Here is a 23,022-nt window from a genome sequence, read left to right as displayed (position 1 = left end):
CAGGTCTGGTAGTAACAGGCAAACAGTGGAAGAGCTTAGAAAGAGGGAAGGGTAAAATTAAATTAAAAGAAAAAGATAAAGAAAAAGGAAAGAGGGAAGGGTAACACCTAACCATTCACCTTCCTTCCTCACCACTATGTCCCCTTCCCAGCTCTATGCCAAAATGCCCAGAAAAAACAGACTCTCTTTCCCTAGCAAATGTATTTTTATGAAATAAGACAAATTCTGATTTTATGTGTATAAATACAGGTTACTGCAACCCAGTGAAGACAAAGTTCTCACATATCAAATCAAAACATCATCAAACAGGGCAAAGGAGAATAAAGGAAAGAATCAATTGCAATACTTATATAGTTTCCCATTATTACTAAACGGGATCATTGTACAGGAGAGAAAGAGAGAGGCTCTGTGTGCTTTGTCAGTGCTTACAGACAGGAAGCAAAGAAACCCTGGCTGGAATCAGCAGGTAATGGCAGTGACAAGTGACAGGCAGAAAGAGAAAAGGAGTGACCCCAGGAAGGAAGACCCATCCCAGAGTGCTTGCGGCAGCAGGAAGCTCGGGCCCAGCAGGCACTACAAATTTCAAATTCCCATGGCTGCTTCTCAAGGTCTCTGCCTAAGCCAGGCCTAAGCCGGGCCAGGCCCAGCAATTCTCCAACAGAAAGTGCGGAGTCCTGTTGCCGTGGGCAGATGTCTTCAGACGTTTTAGAGGTCTGTGGTATCTAAGAGTGCGAATATGAGGACACAGGAATAGCAAAAGCTGCCTTTGTCCCTTTAACCATCAAACATAAGACATTATCATTCTACCCATTCCCCACTGAAGACAAAACGAAACCAATCCCTGACCTCTCTACAGTCTTTCTCATCTTAATCAATGACAACCCCATCCTTCCAGTTGCAAGCCATGCTTGATCCCTGCTCTCTTATACTCCACACTGTATGCATCCTGCAATCCCACTGGCTCTACCTTCAAGGTGTATCTCCCATTTGCTATCTCCCACTTCTCACCACTTCTACCACCACCACCTCTGGTGTCCCAGGCACCAGATCTCTTACCCAGGCCCAGAAGCCAGAGTGGTCTTGTTAATATGTAAATTAGATCATGTTTCTCCTCTGCTCCAAATCCTCAAATGACTCCCCATGTCCGTCAGTATAACACATAAGTCTTTACATTGGCTGACGCCTCACCCTCTCTTCACACCTGCTTTGCCTTTAATGCTTCTGCCTTTGACCTCTGCACTGGCTATCCCCCACAACCTTTGCACTGTTCCCCTAGAACACTTCCCTCAGATTATGCCTTCACAGCCTCGAGGTCTCTGTTAGCTTCTTGAAGAGGCCTTTCCTGACCCATATCTACATTCCCCATTTCCTGCTTTATGTATCTCCATAAAGTTTCTACCTTTAACCAACATAAATCTGTCATTTACGAAATGTCTGTCCTCTCCTACTAGGCTCCATGGGAATAGATATTTCCGTTTTATTCATGGTTACATCCCCCAACACTTAGAACACAACCTAGTACCTAAGAGGTATTCAGTATAAAGCTGTTGAATAAATGAATTGAGTACCTGAACCTTCAAGAAAGGCTCTGCAATGAATCACCACCCTGGGACCACTGCTACACAAGGTATTAGCTTGTTACCTGTAGTCACCACAACTGAAGGACCCTGCTTATACTCAGAAACACCTTCCCTTAGCTGCTCCATCATTCTCCCAGGTCCCTGCAGCAATTCTGTCTTTTAGTGACCTACTATTCATTCAAACTCAACAATGACTTTCTTAATACAAATACCAAGGACCCAGTAATTCTGAAAATCTCTTAAATGAAGAGCAATAAAGGTGAGGATCACCCCCACCTCCTCATCTTCCTCTAACAAATAATTGGTACAGACATAGTGATCGTTTCCAACCCAGCCAACTATTTGACAATCATTTGCACAATTCATCCTGCATTAGAAAAGAACAGGAAGTCTCCACCCAAGAATGTCTCCCAACACAAACTCTCAGCTGCTGTGAGGGTTAAATAGTCCCCTAGTGTTGAGTTCTAATAAAGAGCCTTAGGAGGCAGGACCCAGGGCCTATTATCTAGGCAACACAATTTGTTTTATACCAGTCAGGCTCAATATAATTTCTAACAACTTGGATTTGATTTTACTGGTACCCGTGCAGGACTTCCCAAAATTCTTAATGAGAATTCCTTCATGAGAATTAGTATAATGGATTTGAGATAATTACAACTAGGCTTTTTAAAAAAAAAATTAATATTTATTTACTCTTGAGAGAGACAGAGTATGAGTGGGGAAGAGGCAGAGAAAGAGGGAGACACAGAATCCAAAGCAGGCTCCAGTCTTGGGACTTGAACCCACAAACCATGAGATTATGACCAGAGCCGAAGTCGGACGCTTAACCAACTGAGCCACCCAAGCACCCCCAATTAGGTTTTTAAAAATAAATCTCAGTTGGTTAAGCGTCCAACTCTTGATTTTGATTCAGGTCATGATCTCACTATTCTTGAGGTCGAGCCTCATGTTGGGTTCTGTGCCGACAGCATGGAGCCTACTTGGAATTCTCTCACTCCCTCTCTCTCTGTCCCTCCCTCACTCATGCTCTCTCTCCCTCTCACTCTCAAAAAATAAACATTTAAAAAAAATAAAGCTTGCCATACATCTCCTATATAATAGATAGAACCCACATTTCTCAACCAGATTTTACCAAAACATTTTGTGTCTTAAGATTCAAGAGCAACCAACACCATATGGGAGTTAGAAAATCCTACTTTATTTTTAACTGGAAGACGTTTCCTGGTATTTCAGGTTGGAAAACTGGAAGCATTCTATTATAGAAACAGTATCCAAATAATACCACTTTACATTTGTATATTGATACAACTTCAAAAATGTACATGTTCTGTCTATCCATCTCCGTACATCTCACTACTGAATAGCATATGTGGCCTGCCAAGAGGTACCACCACACAAACCTGTTCCTATAGGAAATTGTGTTAAATATCTATTTTATGGTTGCTGGAATGCAAAGATTTGGAGTAATTCAAGAGGTGGAGACTGCCTAAGTGGCACATGCCAAACAGCCGAGGTGTTCTCCATGACCTTCCAGACATACCTGTGCCAACACTATACTGAGCACAGGCATGGTGCCCAGTACAGAGGACCCTAACAACAGGAGATGTAGCCTCAGCCACCTTTCACATAAAATGCTATTCCTGTCCTCCAGGGGTTTCGTTTGTGTCGGGGTGTTTCTTATATACACATGACACCTTGACCTTCATATTAAACAGAGATATTCTAGATCGGGACGCCTATCTTCAAATCAGAATTCTGACAGGGCAGAATCTGTTGTAGGGGAATGTCAGGCAGTCTTGTTCATTACTTCCCACCATCACCCGCCTTCCCTCCCGCATCAAAGCCAGGCTGATGTTGAGCTGCCCTGTGCTATTTGGTTTAGACAAACTAGAGGGAAATACAACATTCATCACAGACCAGAGATTACCTTTGTTAGAGGCTGATGAAATTATAGAGCATGGAAAAAGCCAGAACCAAGACAAACTATACAGGAACCAAGACAATACTATACATGATTCCACAGCAAACAAGAGATGCCCAATACACACCTATATGAAAACAAAACATTCAGTGGGTTTAGCAAAATCCATCTCTAAGATCCTTTGCCAACACAAGTGAGAGTCTCTTAGCCTGATCGAAGATTGTCAGAGGCCAATTCTTGGGAGAAGTGATATCCAGGGTGAGGTTCTGATGGGTAATGAGTGGCCCTGAAACTGCAGCAGGGTTATCAGGACCAGGAAGTGGGAAATGGCAGGAGATAAAGCCAAGGCCAGACCAGTCAGGGTCTCATTTGATACTGCTAAAGAGTTTTTGTCTTGTGCTGAGGGCTATGAACTTTGCTGTAGAGCAAATTAAAGATGGATTAAGAAGTAACTAGAAGAAGAAATAAGATCAAAGATAGGTTGGTTTCTTGTTATTACGATTGAGGGAATCATTTGTTTGGTGAAGGAGAAGAGCCAACAGAGAGAGATGGAGAAAGCAGGAAAGGAAAGACTCCAGGGAGGCACAGGACTCACAGCCCAGCAAGAAGAATGAGTCTTGAGTAGAAAGAGGGGCTCTTTCCTCCACCAACCTGAGAAGGAATGATGGTAAGTCAGCTGACAATACCACAGCTCACATTCTCCTAGGACAACCCAGAGTCCGTTCCATACTTGCTGTCAGGCAAGGAAACTTCAGGGACTTTCTCTTACAGAAATATTTCCTGGGGCAGATTTGAAATTTTTCTTCCTTAGAAATCATTGACAGAAAATCCTAGACAGTAGCAAAGAGAATGCTCCTCAAGGATCACAGACTCCATCTCCACTATTTCTAGTACCTACTGATCCCAGGAGGATACAAAAGGTGTCATACTGGACACTCAAGTACTGTCCCTTCTATAACACCTATATTCTGGACACTGTTTTGCTTAACAAAGCAAATTCTTATGACAAAGAAAAAGTGGGATGGTGGAAGAATGAGAATTCGATTTTTCTTGAGATCTTGATATCACGAACACAAATACCTATTCAACCTTCTAAAGAGAAGTTAATTTTTCATAGGCTCAGGCTACTAGTTGGGCTCACAGGGGCAACTTACCAAACACTAGTAAAGTGTGTTGTGACAGGTTTCACTGAGGGTCCAGGATATATCTGAATAAAATTAGTTATTACTGATATCTCCTTTTTGCATTTTATTTTTAAATTTTATTTAAATCCATGCTAGTTAACATATAGTATAATAATGATTTCAGGAGTAGAATCCAGTGATTCATCACTTCCATACAACACCCAGGGTTCATCCCAACAAGTGCCCTCCTTAATGTCCATCGCCCACGTAGCCAATTCCACCACCCAACACCCTCAAGCAACCCTCAGTTTGTTCTCTGTATTTGAGGCTCTCTTATAATTTGGCTTCCTGTTTTTATCTTATTTATCCATCCCTTCCCCTATGTTCATCTGTCCCCTATGTTCATATGTTTTGTTTCTTTAATTCCATATATGAATGAAACCGTAAGATATTTTTCTTGCTTGGACTTATTTCACTTAGCACAGTAAATTCTAGTTCCATCCACATTGATACAAATGGCCTTTTTGCATTTTAAATTGAAGATTCGAGGATTAATAGTTAATATTTAACTAAACAGCCGAATTTCAAATACTAACACAACCAGGCCTAAAAGTTCAATTTTTCTTAAAATTCCTTTACTACTTTTAAATAAAGATGTTCTCTGATAAAAATATGCAATCTGTTCTCACGCCTACAATAAGCCTTTTCTGTAAACAATGGAAATTTTTGAGGGCTTAGTGTTTCCTTGGGAGAGGGGGTGATGAGTAATAACAAAGACTAAGACCAGCTGATTTTATAGCGTTTTTATACAAACAATTTAAAATAGTAAATGGAAATTTTCTTCACCTATGATCCTATACAAAACTTATGCCAGGTTTCATTATGAAATTTTTTGAGAAATACTAAAAAAATGTTTACTCATCCAGTATTAATTTCTTCTTCCCTAAAGAGCACAAAATGAGAATCTAATTAGGAAAAGTCAGGAATATAAAAGGTAGGTTTGGGACATAGGAACAGCAGACTTGAAGTTGATCTCCCAGTTAGAAGGGGTTAATCCAGCACCATGTCAAAAATCAAGGATGCCAACGCATTTCTCATCTTGCTTCTACACATCAGGTAGAAAAGGAAAAGTTAGGCAGGATCAGGAGGTGACAGGATAGTGGGTGGTGGTGGCATTGGTGTATGTAGAGTGTCAAGGGGAGACAGGGATCTGTATTTTGGAAATTATTACTATGCAGCTGATATTAAATACATGACAAGGTGAGGGCACAGTCAGAGTGAGAGTAGAGAAAGAAGGCTTAGGACTGAGTTCCAAGACACTCCCTGTTCAGAGGTCAATGCTACCAAAAGCAGGTTTTATTATTATGCAGGTATAGTCAACAGATAAGGAGATGACCGCCACTGAAGATAAGTCAGTTTGAGGAGGATTAATGTCTTAATAATATTGAGTCTTGGGGCACCTGGGTGGCTTAGTTGGTTAAGTGTCCACTTCTTGATTTTGGCTCAGGTCATTATCTCACACTTTGGGAGACTGAGCTCCAAATAGGGCTCCCTCCTGAGTGCAGAGGCTGATTGAGATTCTCTCTCTTCCTCTCTCTCTCTCTCTGCCCCTCCCACCTCTTTCAAAATAAATAAATAAATATTAACAAAATAGGTTAAGTAGTCCAACCCACCAACATGGAGAGATCCTCTACTTAAGCCTTATTTGTTCTTTTTTTTCCATTAGACTTATGAAGTATCATGTACAGCTCTTACACACTTTTTTAGATTGTATCTAAGTATTTCATAACATTTTGGGGGCCAGTATTTAGAAACATAATTTTTGTAAATTGACCTTGTATCTTGTGAACTTGCTAAACATACTATTCATTAGTTCTAATAGGTTTTCTGTAGATTCCTTGAGATTTTCTATCTACATATCATCTGCAAAGAGAGGTGGCTTTACTTTTTTCCTAATTTGTAGATCTTTTATTTATCTTGCCTTATTACACTGACCAGTGAAGAGAAGTGATTAAAAGGAGATACATTAGCCTTAATCCCAATCTTGGTGAGAAAGCATTCAGTCTCTCACCATTAAGTACAAGCATAGATTTTATGTAAGGTTTTATCAGATTATAGAAGTTTCCTTTTATTTATAGTTTCTGAGAAATTTTTTATCATGAATGGATACTGAATTTTTTTAAATGCGTTCTCTGCATCTATGGAATTTATCATACAGTTTTTCTTTTTAGATTAAATCTGGTGAATTACATTGATGATTTTTAAACTCTGAACCATCCTTCTTCTAACACTTTTTAATTTTTTTTGAGAGACAGAGAGAGTCAGAGTGTGAGCGGGGTAAGGGGTAGAGACAGAAGGAGTTACAGAATCTGAAACAGGCTCCAGGCTCTGAGCCGTCAGCACAGAGCTTGACACAGGGCTCAAACTCACAAACTGCGAGATTATGACCTGAGCCAAAGTTGGACGCTTAACCGACTGAGCCACCCAGGCGCCCTGAATCATCCTTTTACTTCTGGGATAAACTCCTGTTTCTCATGATGTATTATCACTTTTATATATTGCTGGATCCCATTTACTAATATTTGTGGAGGAAGATTCTGGTTTTCACATTTGTTTCTCTTTCTGAACTTTGTCCTAGTATTCCCGCCTCATAAAAAATGAGACGTTACTTACATATGGTCGTATCACCACAGAGTCAAGCACAAACTTGTACCTCACACAAACCAAACGGACAGTAAATGCCTGTTGAGAAAGAGTATTGGTGACAAGAAGTTGCCTTTTCCCAGACCTTCTTCTCCTTGTCCCTTCTACTTACCTGAGGAAAGGAGCAAATTCAATTATCTAGGGACTCCAGATTCTCTTCCAATTTAAATGTTCCTGAAGCTACATGTATGCAATTCCAGAAGTGTCAGTTACGCAGCGGTAAGTATGTTTGATAAAATCTTTGACATAATGGTATAATCTGGCTTCTTTGCATAGTACTTTGCAACTTTGATTGAATCAGCTTTCACATTATTTATCACTTATCCAAGCTCTTTCTGTACGGCTGACTTTAGAACTGTGGATTTCAACTTTGGTGTACATTAGCCTTACTAAAACTTTACAAAATGTATGGATATGTGTGTCTCATCTGTCCATCCCAAGCCTGATATAGTAGATCTCCAATTATACCTCCTTATTTTTGAGAGGACCATGGTTGAGAACCATTGCCACAGAGGTCACTTCCAAGTTCACTTCCTGCCTTCTATTCACCTAACTGCCACCAACTACAAAGATCTGTCCCTTTGGCAAGTTAGGTAACCCTCCTTGCCTCAGTTCCATCATCTGTAACTTCAAACTGCTGTTGTGAGCAGGGAGTATTAACCAGTACTACTGCTATTGATTTTTTATTGTTGTCATGGCCAGAGCAAGCTTATGCCTAGTGACTAAGCCAGTTCTTCCCCAGTTTTTAAATAGGGGGGAGGCCCTTTTACATAGAAATGGATTACAGACCCATCAACTCCCTATGTGTTGATAATGCCAACACATGACATAAGTGTTACTGTGAATTCAAGCAACAAATATTTTCTTTTGTATCACCCATGTACAGTTAAGTCATCCTCTATTCAATGTAAAGATAATGTTTGTCTTTTCTGTGGGTTTACACACCCCTGCGATCAGTCTGAGACTTGCTCCCCACCCTTCCCAAAGTCTGAGTTCCTCTCGCTGTGACTCACTGCTTCAGCCACATCAAGCTGCCTTGCACTGCCTCAACATGCCACCGTTTTCCGTAATGCCAGGCCCTGCACACCGTTCCTTCTTCTCAAGTATCCATTTGCTTCTCTGTCTAGAACATGAAATCATGAGTGCTAATAAATTCATCTTAATCCACTGGACTGAGATTTCCCTAGAGGTGGTTGGTTAAGAATCTGAAGGTTAAAATATCATTCAGTTAAGCACACTGCTAAATAACAGTGAACACGTTTTTGTTTATATGGCTTTTTAAATAGTGAGAATCAGGAAATGTCAGCCTGGGATGCCATGAGAGGGAGCTGTTTCAACACAGGCTGAGTGGCTCAAGAGGAGGTCTGTGGAAGCCATAACCAGACCTCAGGATCATCAGCAATGCCAGTAGGCACCCAGGAGGGCACATCAGCCAGGCGCGACCAAGAGGCACTGGTCAAGCCAAGATGGACAGACCCCATTTATACCAGTCCCAGGCTCCACAGCAGATGCCAAAGAACACCCCAGTTACACCTTAGGGGCCATTCAGGAAATGGCTGTCCATCCACCAGGCAAAATCAGCGGGGATGGGAAAGGGCCCACTCTGAGCAGAGAGCCTCCTCTACCAGGATTAAGAGACTCATACATTTACCACACCCCAGAGGTTGTCTAGTTGAGGAACAGGGCGTGGGCACAGACTGAACCTTTTTACCAAAAGGGTGCTAAACGGCTTTTAAAATTACCTTATTAGAATAATTTTACTGGATTAGCCTCAAATCAAGGGGTTTCTTTTCCTTCTTTCTGGCTATCTCACAAGATAGAGGCTCACTGGACAACAAACAAGAAATTGCTTAGAGGAAGAAAGAAGATGTTACATTCTTCTTTACATGTCTGAGTGTAGGAGGAGTTAAAATTTAGCAATCCTCTAGCACTCTTTTAATGACAGTTTAAATGTTAACTGCCTTGTAATTGGAGACTGTAGTTTCATGTACTAGAGGTTCACAGGCTCCGTCCATTCAGAGCACTGCCACTCCCACCCGTGGTAAGCAGGCACCTGCCGTAATGGCGGCTGTACTGAAATAACCAAACTTTCTCACAGCCTACATTCTCCAATTTCCCACTAGTTCTGAAGGAACCATTAGGCTGCCTTTCCCTATGCTGTTACTTCAGCATCCCAAATGAACACACGGCCTAACCCCTACACACACACACACACACACACACACACACTTTAAAAAAATTTTTTTAAACCAAGAATGAGAAAAAAGTCCATTCTAGATTACCTGATTTGGCTTTCAGTTTGAATAAAATACCATGACTGTTATTTTTTTCTCCTAGAGATAGTGCCCTCGACAACTGGCTCACTCACTTCTTTCAAATTATCTACTCCGTGTGGATATAAAAGTTATTTTGTATAGAACAGGAATTTTGTTTCCTAAAATTAACCTAAAAACCTACAGCAGCTCCATTTCCCATCCTGCTTCAAATATTTTCTAAATGGAAAAAAGATCCACAAAATGCATTTTACAGAATTGTGTTTACATAGAGATATTAAATGCTTCCCCTGCATACTTTTACAGAGATACAGAAGACAGCACATTAGAGGGACCTAATGTAGAACTGCATATACAGACTGTAAGAGCCTTCAAATATCAAAAAGGATATTAATAGGAACATAGGACAAGGTTTTCAGCTCGAGAATGGGCAACACAAATTAATGAATCAAGAGGACTTTAGAAGGCATTTCAGTAAAATAGATAAAAATGTATTAGCAGGGCAGAATGAACAACACAGGTCTAAGAAATGACATAGAAGAATGGAAATTTTTCTTGATACAAACAGGAAAAACCCTAAGTTACAAAAACTCAGACACCGAACTGGAGACATTGTGGAAGTTTTGTGGTCAAGGTAGGACTTGGGCTCCCCCTTGGGGGGGTGGGTAGAATTTGACTAGAAAAGCAAAGAGGCTGAGGAAGGAGCAGAGTATCACAGGGGCATGAGGGAATAAAAAGGTGTGAGGTGGGGGTGAGAATGAATGGAGATCACCAGATGAGACCAGAAGTTACCATGGGATCACATGCATTGAGCCACACGAAGACTGTGCCATTACAGCTTGAAGAAGACATTGTCCATGGGCACCTTTTCTCTAACCAGAATTTTTTTCAAGTCTGGATAACCTAAACTTGGCCTTTCTAAAATATGGCCAAAAACCTTACCCTGAAAGGTATGCTTATAAGTCTAACATATAAAAAAATGATACACACACATATTATATACATATATACACACACACATACATATACACACAGATATACACACACATGCATAGACACATACACACATACATATATGCACATACCTATACACACATACACACACACCTATAAATACATATACACACATACCTATACACACATATACATGCACATATGCATACACATACATACACGCACACCTATACACACATACATACACATACTTATATACACCCACACATACACACACAAACATAAACACACATACACATATATACATATATGCACATACATATACATACACATGCACATATATACCCATACACATATATACACACACATATATGCACACATAGTTCCTGACACAAGTACACATGTATACACGCAATACATATAAACACATATACATACATATACATAGAGATAAACACATATTTATAGATACATATATACATATACATATACACACATATATACATATATTTCTAGATACACATATACATATGTGTATCTATATATGTGTGTGTGTGTGTGTGTGTATATATATATATATATCCCTCTAGAAGAGACTTTCAATGGTTCATTAATTTTATATTTAGTACTTATAATATGGGACAGATGGATCCGTAGCTCCCCAATGACAATTTCCCCAGAGGAATTACCACTCCCAGTGTACATGCTCACACCAACAACAAAAAATCTGCTGATAAACAAGTCATGCTCTGGTGATTCTCAACTCCAGAGGCATGATATTTGTGTTCAAGGACCAGGGTGACAAAAGACTGCAAGTAATCTGGAATTAATATTAGAAACCAAATTTTGAAAATAATTTTTAGAACCTAGAGTAGACACAGGGTTTCCCTATAAGAAAGTCATCTCCGATCCGCTTGCTAAGTCAGGTAGAAAGTGCTGGAGCTGAATCATGAGGACTGCCTGCAAGTTTATTTTAGCTGCCCTTATGCCCCTGTTCACCTATGTATGCCCACGGGATTGCATGCACTTCCATGTTGTGTTCAGGACGGGAAATGGTTAAGAAGAGCTGCAGGAGAATGCCAGCCTCACAGAGTCCATGCAAGTCACAGCCATCTCCAGCTCAAAAGCACAGCACTCCTTCTTGGATAGCTCGTTCAAGGTTATTAAAATGCACTTTGACTTTTCTCAGGAAATTCTGACCTCCATTAAAAGCATATTATATACTATGGGACGCCTGGGTGGCTCAGTCAGTTAAGCATCTGACTTCGGCTCAGGTCATGATCTCACAGTTAGTGGGTTCGAGCCCCATGTCGGGCTTTGTGCTGACAGCTAGCTCAGAGCCTGGAACCTGTCTTTGGATTCTGTGTCTCCCTCTCTCTCTGACCCTCCCCTGCTCATGCTGTCTCTATCTCTCTCTCAAAAATAAATAAAACACTAAAAAAAATTTTTTTAAAAAGCATATTATACTAAGGAACATTTTCCATACTTAGAAAACTGAGTGAAGAATTACGTTTGAATTTTGCTTTGCCATTCCAAGGTCCTCTATACACAGTGGTGGTGTGTAAATTCATAACCCTTCTTGAGTCAGTCTAAAATTTTCATAGTTTCTGTTTATGTCTTAAAAGAAGGAGCTAGAATGACCCCCGTAACTCCTGGAACACATTCGAGCAGGCATTACAAAGCATGGGTATTACAGCTAGACAGACATGGATTCAAACCCTAACACTCAACTCACCACTTGAGTAATCTTAGACAGGTGACCTGACCTCTGTGACTCAATTTCCTCACTTACAAAATAGCGATAATAGGAACTGTCTTCTAGAATTCATCTCAAGATGAAATAATAAATATAGAGTAGTTAGCATAGTTCTTGACACAAAATGTGTTTCTACAATCAACCTATTAGCACAGTGTCTCATTAACATTCTAACACATTTCTTTTCTAAAAGCCTAGATTAACTGTTCAGTATTGTCTTTTTTAACAAGAGTAACTCATCTTTATGAAATTATTTCTCCTTGAAACTACTTTTCCTATCTATGAGGTGAGAGTAAAACCACTTGCCCTGCTAATATCACAGAATGAAGAAAGTCAACAGTAAGTATGGGAAAACCGAATATGTAAAAGTTATTGATGGCAAATTTTAATCTGAAATTCATTATTCTGAAATAAGCATACCATGGATGCTATGGAGAAACAGACATGTCAGCAGCACCGTATCATGACTCAAGACCTGTTCCTAAGCCTTCTCTAATGAATTTTAATTCATTTTAATCATACAGTGATTCAGTATCTCCATGTGATAGTGATTCACGTGTTTTAATTTGCCAAATGTTGCTTCTTGATTATTTTCAGAAAGGTTTTTGAGCTCTTTCTTAGGAAAGTCACGACTTGGAGAGTGGATAATATGTCAGTTATTATTTTAGACCAACCAAAGCTAAATCATATTTATTCCTAATCTAGATCACTACTCATATAGTGATGATTAAATTAGAAGCAGCTCATGGTACAGCTAGTGAGGCATGAACTTCTGGGATTTGAATACCAGTTCAGTCATTTATTAGCTAGACTTAATTGCCAGCAATTTCTTTTACCTTTCTGAACTTGCATCTGAGAAATGGGAATGAGACAGCTATTTCTTAAAGGAAATGGTGACCTTCAAGAGCAGGGCATGGTCCCTGGAGACAGTAAACATTCTCTGAACAAGGATAATTTTACAATAAAACAAAAAAGAACATCTACTTACAGCTCACAGATGCCAGCTTTGGCAGGAATGAGAGGTACAAGTTGAAGTAAAAGTTTGACACCATTCTGCCATTCTTCTTCTCTTTCAAATTCACAGTACAAATAGCTGCATTCATCAGATGAAAACTGGTAGAAAACATAGGTATCTTGAAAGTATAAATTCTGGTCCACTGTTGGAAACAAAAATGGGGCGGATCCATTTTTAAACGTATATTATTAAGAGAGTCATAAACCAAATAATAAATTGAAAGCCCTACTAATTATTATGGAGAACTGAGGGATAGGACTATAATTATATATTCTAAGTCCATTCATGTTTACAATCCCACTGAAATAAAAGAGACTTACTGACCAACTCAATTTTTATTACTTGAGGCCTTAGCCAACATGTTCACATGTATTTTATGTGTGCTTCACACACAGATGAAATCAGTAGCAATTCAAAAAGTGGGGAGAATTTTTTACATGTCCCAAAGTAAACTAATATATTTAATTACTAGGACAACTTTCAAACCAGTGGTTCTCAACTGGGGGGGGGGGGGGGGAGGGGGAGATGGGCATGGAGGAGGACAATTNTCTGCAGGGGGGGGGGGGGGGAGAAGGGGAATGACTGTACCCCCAAGGGACACTTGGAAATGTCTGGAGACATTTTTTGTTATTATTACTAGAGGGTGCTACCGGCATCTGGTGGTTAAGCATCCTGTGTGTACAAGACAGGACCCTACAAATAAGAATTATCTACCAAAAAAAATATCAATGGTACCAATGTTGTTTTAAAAGGAATCAAGAACTGACCCCAAAAAAATATGAACACTAATTTTTTTGCTAACTACTAACATGAGCCTTACAATCAACTGGTAACATTCTTCAAAGATAGTCACTGATTTTCTAAATGAGAGTATCAGGTGTTAGGTGTTAATAACACCCTGAAATTATACCCACATCCCTATCTGTTCTCCTCTCTCACACTGGCACTTGGGGGTATGCCTTTCTGAACCTTACTATGTTCTCTGATTCTTAAGATTTATTACCTAGAGGGAAAAAGGGGCTTCCTACTGACTAACACCTGCATGATAGAGCCCAGTAAAGAATTTGGATTGCTTGACTTCTAATTCTTCAATTCCCAGGACTCCATTAGGAAAAGAGATATCTGCCATCTATTTTAGTTGCTAGTTAACATCAATTGTGTGCTCTGTTTAAACAGCTAATTTTCATAGGTCATATGTCTAATTGTTCATGATTAGTCAATTAAATGGCATACACATTCCACTCATAAAATCAGTTTCCAATAATTATTTTAAGTACAGCTAGACAAATCACACATTTAGAGCAACTAAAGATGTTCCTGATTGGGGCGCCTGGGTGGCTTAGTCAGTTAAGCGTCCGACTTTCGCTTAGGTCATGATCTCGCGGTTCGTGGGTTTGAGCCCTGCATCGGGCTCTGTGATGACTGCCAGCTCAGAGCCTGGAGCCTGTTTCAGAGTCTGTGACTCCCTTTCTCTCTGACCCTCCCCTGCTCACGCTGTCTCTCTCTCTCTCTCTCTCTCTCTCTCTCCTAGAAATAAATAAAACATTTAAAAAATAAATAAATAAAGATGTTCCTGATTTAAAAACAAAATTTTTGAGGGGCACCTGGGTGGCTCAGTCTGGTTAGGTGTCTGACTCTGGCTCAAGTCATGATCTAGTGGTTCGTGGGTTCTAGCTCCACATCGGGCTCTGTGCTGACAGCTTAGAGCCTAGAGCCTGCTTCAGATTCTGTGTCTCCCTCTCCCTCTCTCTCTGCCTCTCCCCTGCTCATGCTCGGTCCTTCTCTCTGTCTCTCTCTCAAGAATAAACATAAAAATGTTTAAAAAACAAAACAAAACCGTGTGAGCAGCCTTTTGGGTAGAGGGGAGAGTTAGGGAAAGACTGTTACAGAGAGTAGTCTATGAACCAGCAAGTACCTAATTATTTTTACAAAAAGTGTGCGAAATATCAAAAGATGACTGGTCACTTTTATTTATAAAATATGCAAGAATGCAAATATGTACCTGTAAAAATAATTTCCATCTAGATTGTAACCTCCTCTAGAAAAACCAAGTAAATTTTGTTCTGGTAGCTTAACAAAATAATACTTCTGTGCTTTGAAAACATGTAATACTAACCTGATAACATAATTCCCATATCCAGTAGGAGTTGCCAGACCCCTATGGCCATAGATCTGCACTGGACAAAGGGACAGTGTTCTAGAAGCCAGTCTACCAGCTCTGACCCAACACAGCTCCTCCTGAACAAAAGGAAAGTCATTCATAGTTAAGACATTGTTGCCACTCATTTGCCAAAGAATTGATATTTATTATCGTTCCTTTCATGGGCTTTTTTAAACAAGCGACTCAATAATAATGAACTGGCACCTCTTATTCATCTTTCCAATTTCAGCTGAAATATCACTTTCTCAGGAACACTTGGAATCATATCCTCCTATGCTTCTGCTTCAATCTCCCAACATTTAGTAATGTACATCTTTCTGAGTGAATACTATCCGCTTTCCTCACTTCAGAATCATTTTCAGGATAGCAGTGACTATATATATACCTCACTGTTATACCATAACAATTAGAACAGTTCAGACACGCAGAAAATTCTCAAAACACATGTTTGAATAAATGAAGGAATAAATGTAGCAATCCTTATATAAAGATAATGCTTCTGCCTTGGTAAAACAAGTACCTCAAAGTGATGGTGATACACTTTTGTTCAACCTTTATAGATTTTTATCTAGTCTTTTTGAGAACAAATTAATTCCAAGATTACTCAAAGTTGGGACCACAGAGAGTGGTAAAGAGTTTTGTTTGCCACTCTACAAACAGATTAAATCCTCAAATTTGCCTCAAGGAACAATAAATATGACCAGTAATCTTTTTAATATAGTCTAAGCAATCTAGCTAAGCAGCCTAGATCACAAACCCATAAACCCAGATGTGTGTGATGGATCCCATTAACCATATGCAAAATATTCCCTGTAATTTGTTTTAAAATGCACAACAGTATTTGAAGAATGCCCCAATCTGGGCATTACAAGCAGTATTTTCATGCCTACTTTCCATCTTTATCAGCCTCAGATGAAAAACCAAAAAAAGACAACTTCCTGAAATAAGGTTTTTCATTTGCAAAAATTTAACTGAAAATCATTCTTCCTTATGAAAAAAAGTCACCAAAACGTTTCTTTAAAAGAATGTATCATGTAAATGGTTATCTTTATTCTATGCTTGGTATTTAAGGACCAAAACATGTCAATAATTATTTTATTCCTAAAACAGAAGAGTATTGTCTATTTTTTGTGATTGGCTATAGTCATCAATACTAAGAAATCACACAGTAACCAACAATGTGAGAAAATGCCATGAGGTGCTATATTTTCAGTTGTGAAGGTAAAATAAACTTTTCTTGATGAAATATTTGGTTTTGGGGTTGTTTTTCTGCACCCAACATGGGGCTTGAACTCACAACTCCAAATATCAAGTCACATGTTCTACCAATGGAGACCCTTTGCTAAGATATTTGAACAAATATTTTGGTTTTTGATAAAGCCTAATTTTTTTTTTTTTTTTTTTAGTTGTCACTATTTGAAAGATACTCTCAGGTGATTTGGGCAATACCAGACATGTTCACTTGCAGGTTAGCATTAAGACATTAGAAAGATTAACTGTCAAATAAATGGATGTTTTTTGAAAAAGGAGAAAACAGATTGCAGTAAACTAGGCAATTAGACAAAACAGTCAATATTAACTTCTAATTCTACAAGACACCTTTCATGTTAAAGGCTCAAAGTGTTAATTAATTCCTCAATGCCTCTGTTAATTAGCCCGCATCTTGGACTTGTAAAGCACTTTTATCCCATGGATTTAAACACTGTATCATTGTAATCCTTATTCTCAGAACAATCCAGTCCTCAAACTGCTTTCACCTGGAATAGGACACAAGCAAACATTTACTAACAAACTAAACAGGCAACGTGCAAAAGGTGGCTAGGTGGATGAAGAGGTTTGCTTGCTGGCAAGTGATGGGGAAGAAGTTTCTTAGACTGCGGCTTCTCAAAATGTGTTTAGGAGAACCTGGGGGATTTGGTTAATGTGTACATTCTGATGCAGTATGGCTGCGTGGGGCCCAGGTAGTGCTGGGAGCCCCACTCCCCCAGCTCTACCTTCTTGCTGGGAAGGACTCATTGTGTCTCGGGCAGCAGGGCTGAGTCCATATGCTCAAACAGGATATTGCCACGACATCACTAGTTAATAAGAGCTCCCCGACCCCCAGCCAGTAAGCTACTGTTTCAGTTGTCTATAATCCCTTTCTTCTCCACCCCCAACTTTATCAAATTATTTTTCAAATATCCCTCATTAATCCATCTGCACCAGGGAACACACATTAGGGACAGAGATAAGCACTATCATTAATATCACCAAGGCAAATAAAATGAGGTGAGACACCCCTGCACAGAACTCCTACTCCCCGGACTTGCTGGCCAGGTCTCCAATAATCCAGCTCCCCTACCTAAACCTACAGGATTTAGAGGAGAGCAGCGAGGAAGTAAAGGAGTGGATGGAAGGGAGCAATCCGAACACCCGCAGCAGCTCTTATTCCCAGTGTATTTTCAGTCTTGTACTGAATCCAGAAACCCTTGGAGTACATGTAGATCTCACTACAGTTGCAAGACTAGGTGGGAGCATTGGGATATGGAGGTGATAAGCTACAAGGCCAGTGTGGTTGTTACAAAGAAACATTAATTTGACCAATTTCTGGAGCTGAAAATTTGATTTCTCCTGGTCTCCTGCTTTCAGCTGCATTGTTAGCAATTAATCCTAGTGTAAACAGAACCCTAATCTCAAATGTAAATGAGGTGATGATATTTGGAGATCTACTTGAAGTCTCAGAAACCAGTATAATTTTTCCTATAGTGCAAAAGGAATAGAAAACATCTCAAAGTTTTGAAAGTAATTCTCATGAAGAACATGGGAAACATCTTACCTCGATTTACTACCAAATGAAAAGGACTCATCCTAGGCAATCATATTAGCCCTTTATGTTTAAACCCAAGGCACTAATTAAATCCTTGGATAATTAAAGATAGGAAGTGCTGGCCCAACCACTGGGAATCTGAAAAAGCACAGCACATGCTCTCTCCTCATTCTACTACCAGTGAACCCTAAATATGTTCTAAGTTGCATGGATGGTTCTTTTCCATGAACCTTATTAATGTACATCTCCTAAAGCTTTTTTCACTCTATATCCATGGAGACCACATAAAGAAACTGAGAATAATGATGGATCTTACACATAGCCTTGTGTGGTAGATAAAATGAATCCTAGGAGCCAGCTTATGACTAGACCAAAGACTTATCCATCCAGTTTTAATTTTTAAAAACTGAAAAAAAAATCAGATTTAAAGTTTGCATCATCATCTGTTAAAAAAAAAAAATTAAAGGCTCTATGTGAGGTGGTCATAGCCGCTCTTCCCCCCTGCTATTGTCTACTTGGCCTGGGCGCTAAACTGAAGGTTCTCAGACCTTCAGCTGTGAATTCCTTATACAGGGGAGGGTAAACTTTTTTCAAGAGTTTCGTTGAGTCCATATACACAGAAACATGTTTTGTCAACAGAACACATCATATCTAATGTAGGTCATATTTTTCAAGACCTAGGTTTATACTAATGTGGTTAATTAAATATGGGATTTAAAGTATTAATTCATTGTAGTTTTCCTACCTTCCCTACTACCCTTGCTCAATGATGCCTCAGAAAACAGGGTTCTGCCAAGTGTTTGATTAGAAAGAAGTTGGTAGCATGGAACAGTTAGTGACAAGAAAAAAAAACATGAAGGAACCATCTAAGGTGTGGATAAGAGTTACATAGGTGCATACAATAATTAACAATTCTCAAGCTGTACCCTTAAGAATTGTGCATTTTAATTTATATCTCAATAAAATGGGAGTCTTCTTACTTAAATAGGTTGAGAATCACTATCCCCCAAATCCATGCCATGATGAAATTTTCCCCAACTGTGACAAATGGGAAAAAACAGGAATATTATAATGCATTGTGATAAAGCTAACTGAGTTAACTTAAAGAAACATCCTTTATTTTGAGTATCTTTCCTGTGTTTTTGGTAACATTTTTTCTGAGTACTCTTCCTGTTCTTTGTGGTATACTGCAATCTCATGTCAGTAAGAAAAAATAATGATAATAAATGCCATTGTTTTCTTTTTTGGTTCAATTTTTATCATTGTAATTTGGTCTTGTTTGATATGGCTTAATACCTTTACTTGACAAAATAAAAAGCTGACAATTTACTTTTCTTTTTTTCTTGAAATGGCTCCACATAATGAAAATGTGCTCTGAATTTACTAAGTGACCATTCTTAGTCCAGTTGCTTTAAGACTGACCATCAGCCCATGCATTTACCCTCATACCCCCACCCCCTTATTCACAAGCCAAGGCAGAGAAATGCCAGTGCTTTGTCACCTGCCCTTCCCCTTCCTCGCAGGGCCTGAGGAGCGGCTCATCCTCACCTGGCAACTTAGAGCAGAAGTCCGTTCTCCCACAGACCCCTCCAAAAGCCTTGGTAAGGTTCCTGAAGAGGGGACCTAAATTTACTGAAGTCCCATGACGGCACATGCCCAATAAAAATTGTCTAAAACATCACATTTCAGGGGAAGCAGAACAGAGAGTCTCTCAGGAGCCCATCCACACCTGCAGCTAGAGATTCCGTACGCTAACTTCAGAACCAGGAGTCTCCTGTCAGCACTCAGCTGAGTTTAACTAAAAGAAAAATCACCATCAGTACCCCAAATGGACACTTCAAACAAACCAACCCTTCCAGTACTGAGATAGCCCACCTCTCTAGGATCAACTTTATCATTTTAGCACATTTTGGTTTTTTTTTTTCCTCAAGGAGCATTTGTGACAAGGTGTTAGAAAACTGTGTTACCTGTAAAATCCCTTGAGATTCACTCTGTCCTTTATCAGGTCACCAGCCTGAACGATAATAATATTCCTCAATGCTCTCCCCGCACAAGAAGAATTCTCTCCATAAATCTAAATGGGAAAAGACAAATATTCTCTGTAAATTCAGAGTAACATAATTTGTGAGCTGCCAATAGCATACTATACGTTAAAAAAAAAAAAAGTCACGACCACCTCAAATTTAAAACATTTTAGCCTACGTAGCTACAGACCAACAACTGTCTATTTTATTTTTGCTATTGGTCCACTTGTCCTATTAAGCTACAATAACTATTTTCCAAATCCCAAACTGCTTTAACCATGAATAATCTTTTATACAAAGTTTCCAGAGCAAATTATCTGTTGTTTTTTTTTAAAAAGATGTTTCTATTAGTACAGCAAATTGAAGAATATTTATAACATATGACTGCCATACTGGTAATGGATTCATGTAAAAGTCTTGGAAGATGGGATAATAATTTTTTCCTTTCTGGTGAACACCTCGCTCTGTGACACAATGTGATAAGGCTGTGGTCTGCTTCGCTTTTAAGCTTTACTCGGCTGCAGAGCTCATAGTTAATTCCAAGCATCACTGATTTCATCTACTTCATGATTCCATCTAGCAGATAAAAATTTTATCTAACTTCTTTTTGAATCTCCTAATACATCCATATGTATTTCTGATTCTCGGAGGATGAAGGAGGGGATTCCTTAGATCTAGAGAGATCTATGTCCAACTTTATATACCTACCTTCTTTCTCAGTAACTGGCACCTTCCTCCACAATGCAATGCTACCTCACAAACAAAAGAAGCTAAGTAAAAGTGAAGTGTCTTCATAAGTTATTGAAAATCAATGTATACTAGGGGATGCATGCTTCCATCTGTTCACTTGTTCCTCGGTGAGCTCTTTCTGCACCTACACAATTGTGCATCTATACAATATTTTGTATCTTCTCTTGAAGCAAACCAATGGGTAATATATTGACTATGACTTGACAGGGAACACTTCAACCCCATCTTACGCTTCTCTACTATTCCTATTATCACCTCCCAAATACAGCCTGATGAGAAAGTGAGAAGGGCAGGAAGGGATTTATTTTTAACATGTTAAAATTGTATATACATTAAAAACAAATTAAAAAAACCTTCAACAAGTCAGATGACAGAAAGTACTTCCCTAAAAGAGGTACAAATCAGCTGACAGGTCCTGACAAGGTACCAGTGTTCATTCATTCAAACATCCCAAAAATGGTTGGTGAGCAGCTACCAGGCCCCATTCTAGAAGCTGGGATACAGTAGTGAACAAGGCCCATAAGTTCCAGATCTCAGAATGCTCAGTCTCCTGTTTTTCTCAAAAAACAAAACAAAACAAAAACTCCATCTCTGTCAACTGATTTTTAAATGTAACACAATGAAGGCTTCCCCATCTTTTTTCAATGAGCATACAGAAATATTGTACTATTAGATAACTCTAAAGACAAATAGTTTCCTTTTATGCAAAGGTTTTAGTGTAAAATAGACACACCGTATTTTTAAAATAGTGGATATCAACACAACAAATTGAAAACTATATATTAGGTATTAACTCTGCCATGTAAGAACTTGGAAGATGGGAAAATATGTTTTTTTCCTGCCTGATGAACATCTTGTACCATGCCACACTTATCAGAGCATTTCAAACACCTTTAGTTGTGTCATCCGCAGGTGAAAGAGAGCCTGCCAGGAGCAAAGGCAAGAGCTGCTGCACCTAGAAAATTCTACACCAGGATTCATAAATCATTGTTTCAGAAAATGCAGTAAGAGAACAGAATCGTACCTGGGAAGGAGTGTGTTCAAGGTATGGATTGGAAATTCTTCTCGATAGAGTCTATTATGAGAGAGAGAGAGAGGAGAAACAATTAGAACCAAACAAATCTTTGTACTGTAAGAGACAATGTCTGCAACATGGCAGCCCCAGCAACTGTACAAGCCAAAAAACGTGCTGAAATCTCAAGTCAAAGGCCATAAAGCTTTAACATCTTTATTCGCATTCAGTCTAAGCATCTGGTGGACATTCATTCAAATGGGTCAGGTTATTCCATTTGAATAGCTCCTCATCTAACTTTAAAAAGCACATTAAAAAGACTGGGATGCTCTCATACTTGTCATTTAATCTCCATGTGATATTGATTCTGTCTCCTTTCCTTTTCATTTCCTCTTCCACCTACTCACTCAAACTTTCATCATTATACATCTGAACTTCTGCCTCAGCTCCTCAGTGGATTTCCCTGCCCTCTGGTCATGCCCCCACAGACCATCCTGCAAACCTCAACTCAACAAATGTCCCCAGTTTGCCCCGCTGGACTTACAGTGGGTCTCTTACTGCTTATGTGAGTTAATCAAAACCACCATAGTCTGCCTCCAACAGGTTTCCAGGATTCTCCTTCCACCTCCCTCCATGACAAGACCTACTCATCAGGAGAGCCCCCCATTCCTACCTGCCTCAGCTCATACCATTCTCCAATTACAGAGTCTTCCACCTTCCCTGACACTTCCCTGGATTCCACTGGACTTTGTGTTTTGTTTTATTTCAAATGTTTATTTACTTGAGAAAGGAGATAAAGAGCAAGTGGGAGAGGGGCAGAGAGAGAGGGAGCCAGAATTGCAAACACACTCCATGTTGTCAGCACAGAGCCCAATGTGCCGCTCGAACTCATGAACCGCGAGATTATGACCTGAGTTGAAATCAAGAGTTGGACACTCAACCA

At 39.4% G+C, this 23,022-nt stretch overlaps 1 protein-coding gene across 2 annotated transcripts in view; it reads right to left on the bottom strand.

Annotated features, from left to right (window-relative positions):
- The window catches only part of RAPGEF5 (Rap guanine nucleotide exchange factor 5), a 176,478-nt gene extending 160,957 nt beyond the window's left edge, over positions 1 to 15,521 (bottom strand). For both annotated transcript variants that reach the window (XM_077757649.1, XM_077757650.1), the window contains exons 1-2: positions 15,443 to 15,521; positions 13,300 to 13,468 (exon numbers count right to left, since the gene is read on the bottom strand). In XM_077757649.1, the coding sequence (XP_077613775.1) occupies positions 13,300 to 13,468; positions 15,443 to 15,494 (221 nt within the window). In that variant the 5' untranslated portion in view covers positions 15,495 to 15,521. The remainder of the gene's footprint in view (positions 1 to 13,299; positions 13,469 to 15,442) is intronic.
- Positions 15,522 to 23,022: the final 7,501 nt, after the last annotated feature.

Source organism: Crocuta crocuta, unplaced genomic scaffold, assembly GCF_008692635.1.
Source record: "Crocuta crocuta isolate KB4526 unplaced genomic scaffold, BGI_CrCroc_1.0 scaffold62, whole genome shotgun sequence".
NCBI lineage: Eukaryota > Metazoa > Chordata > Mammalia > Carnivora > Hyaenidae > Crocuta > Crocuta crocuta.
The sequence above is the reverse complement of the archived record's forward strand: the minus strand, read 5'-3'. Positions and strand labels throughout refer to the sequence as shown.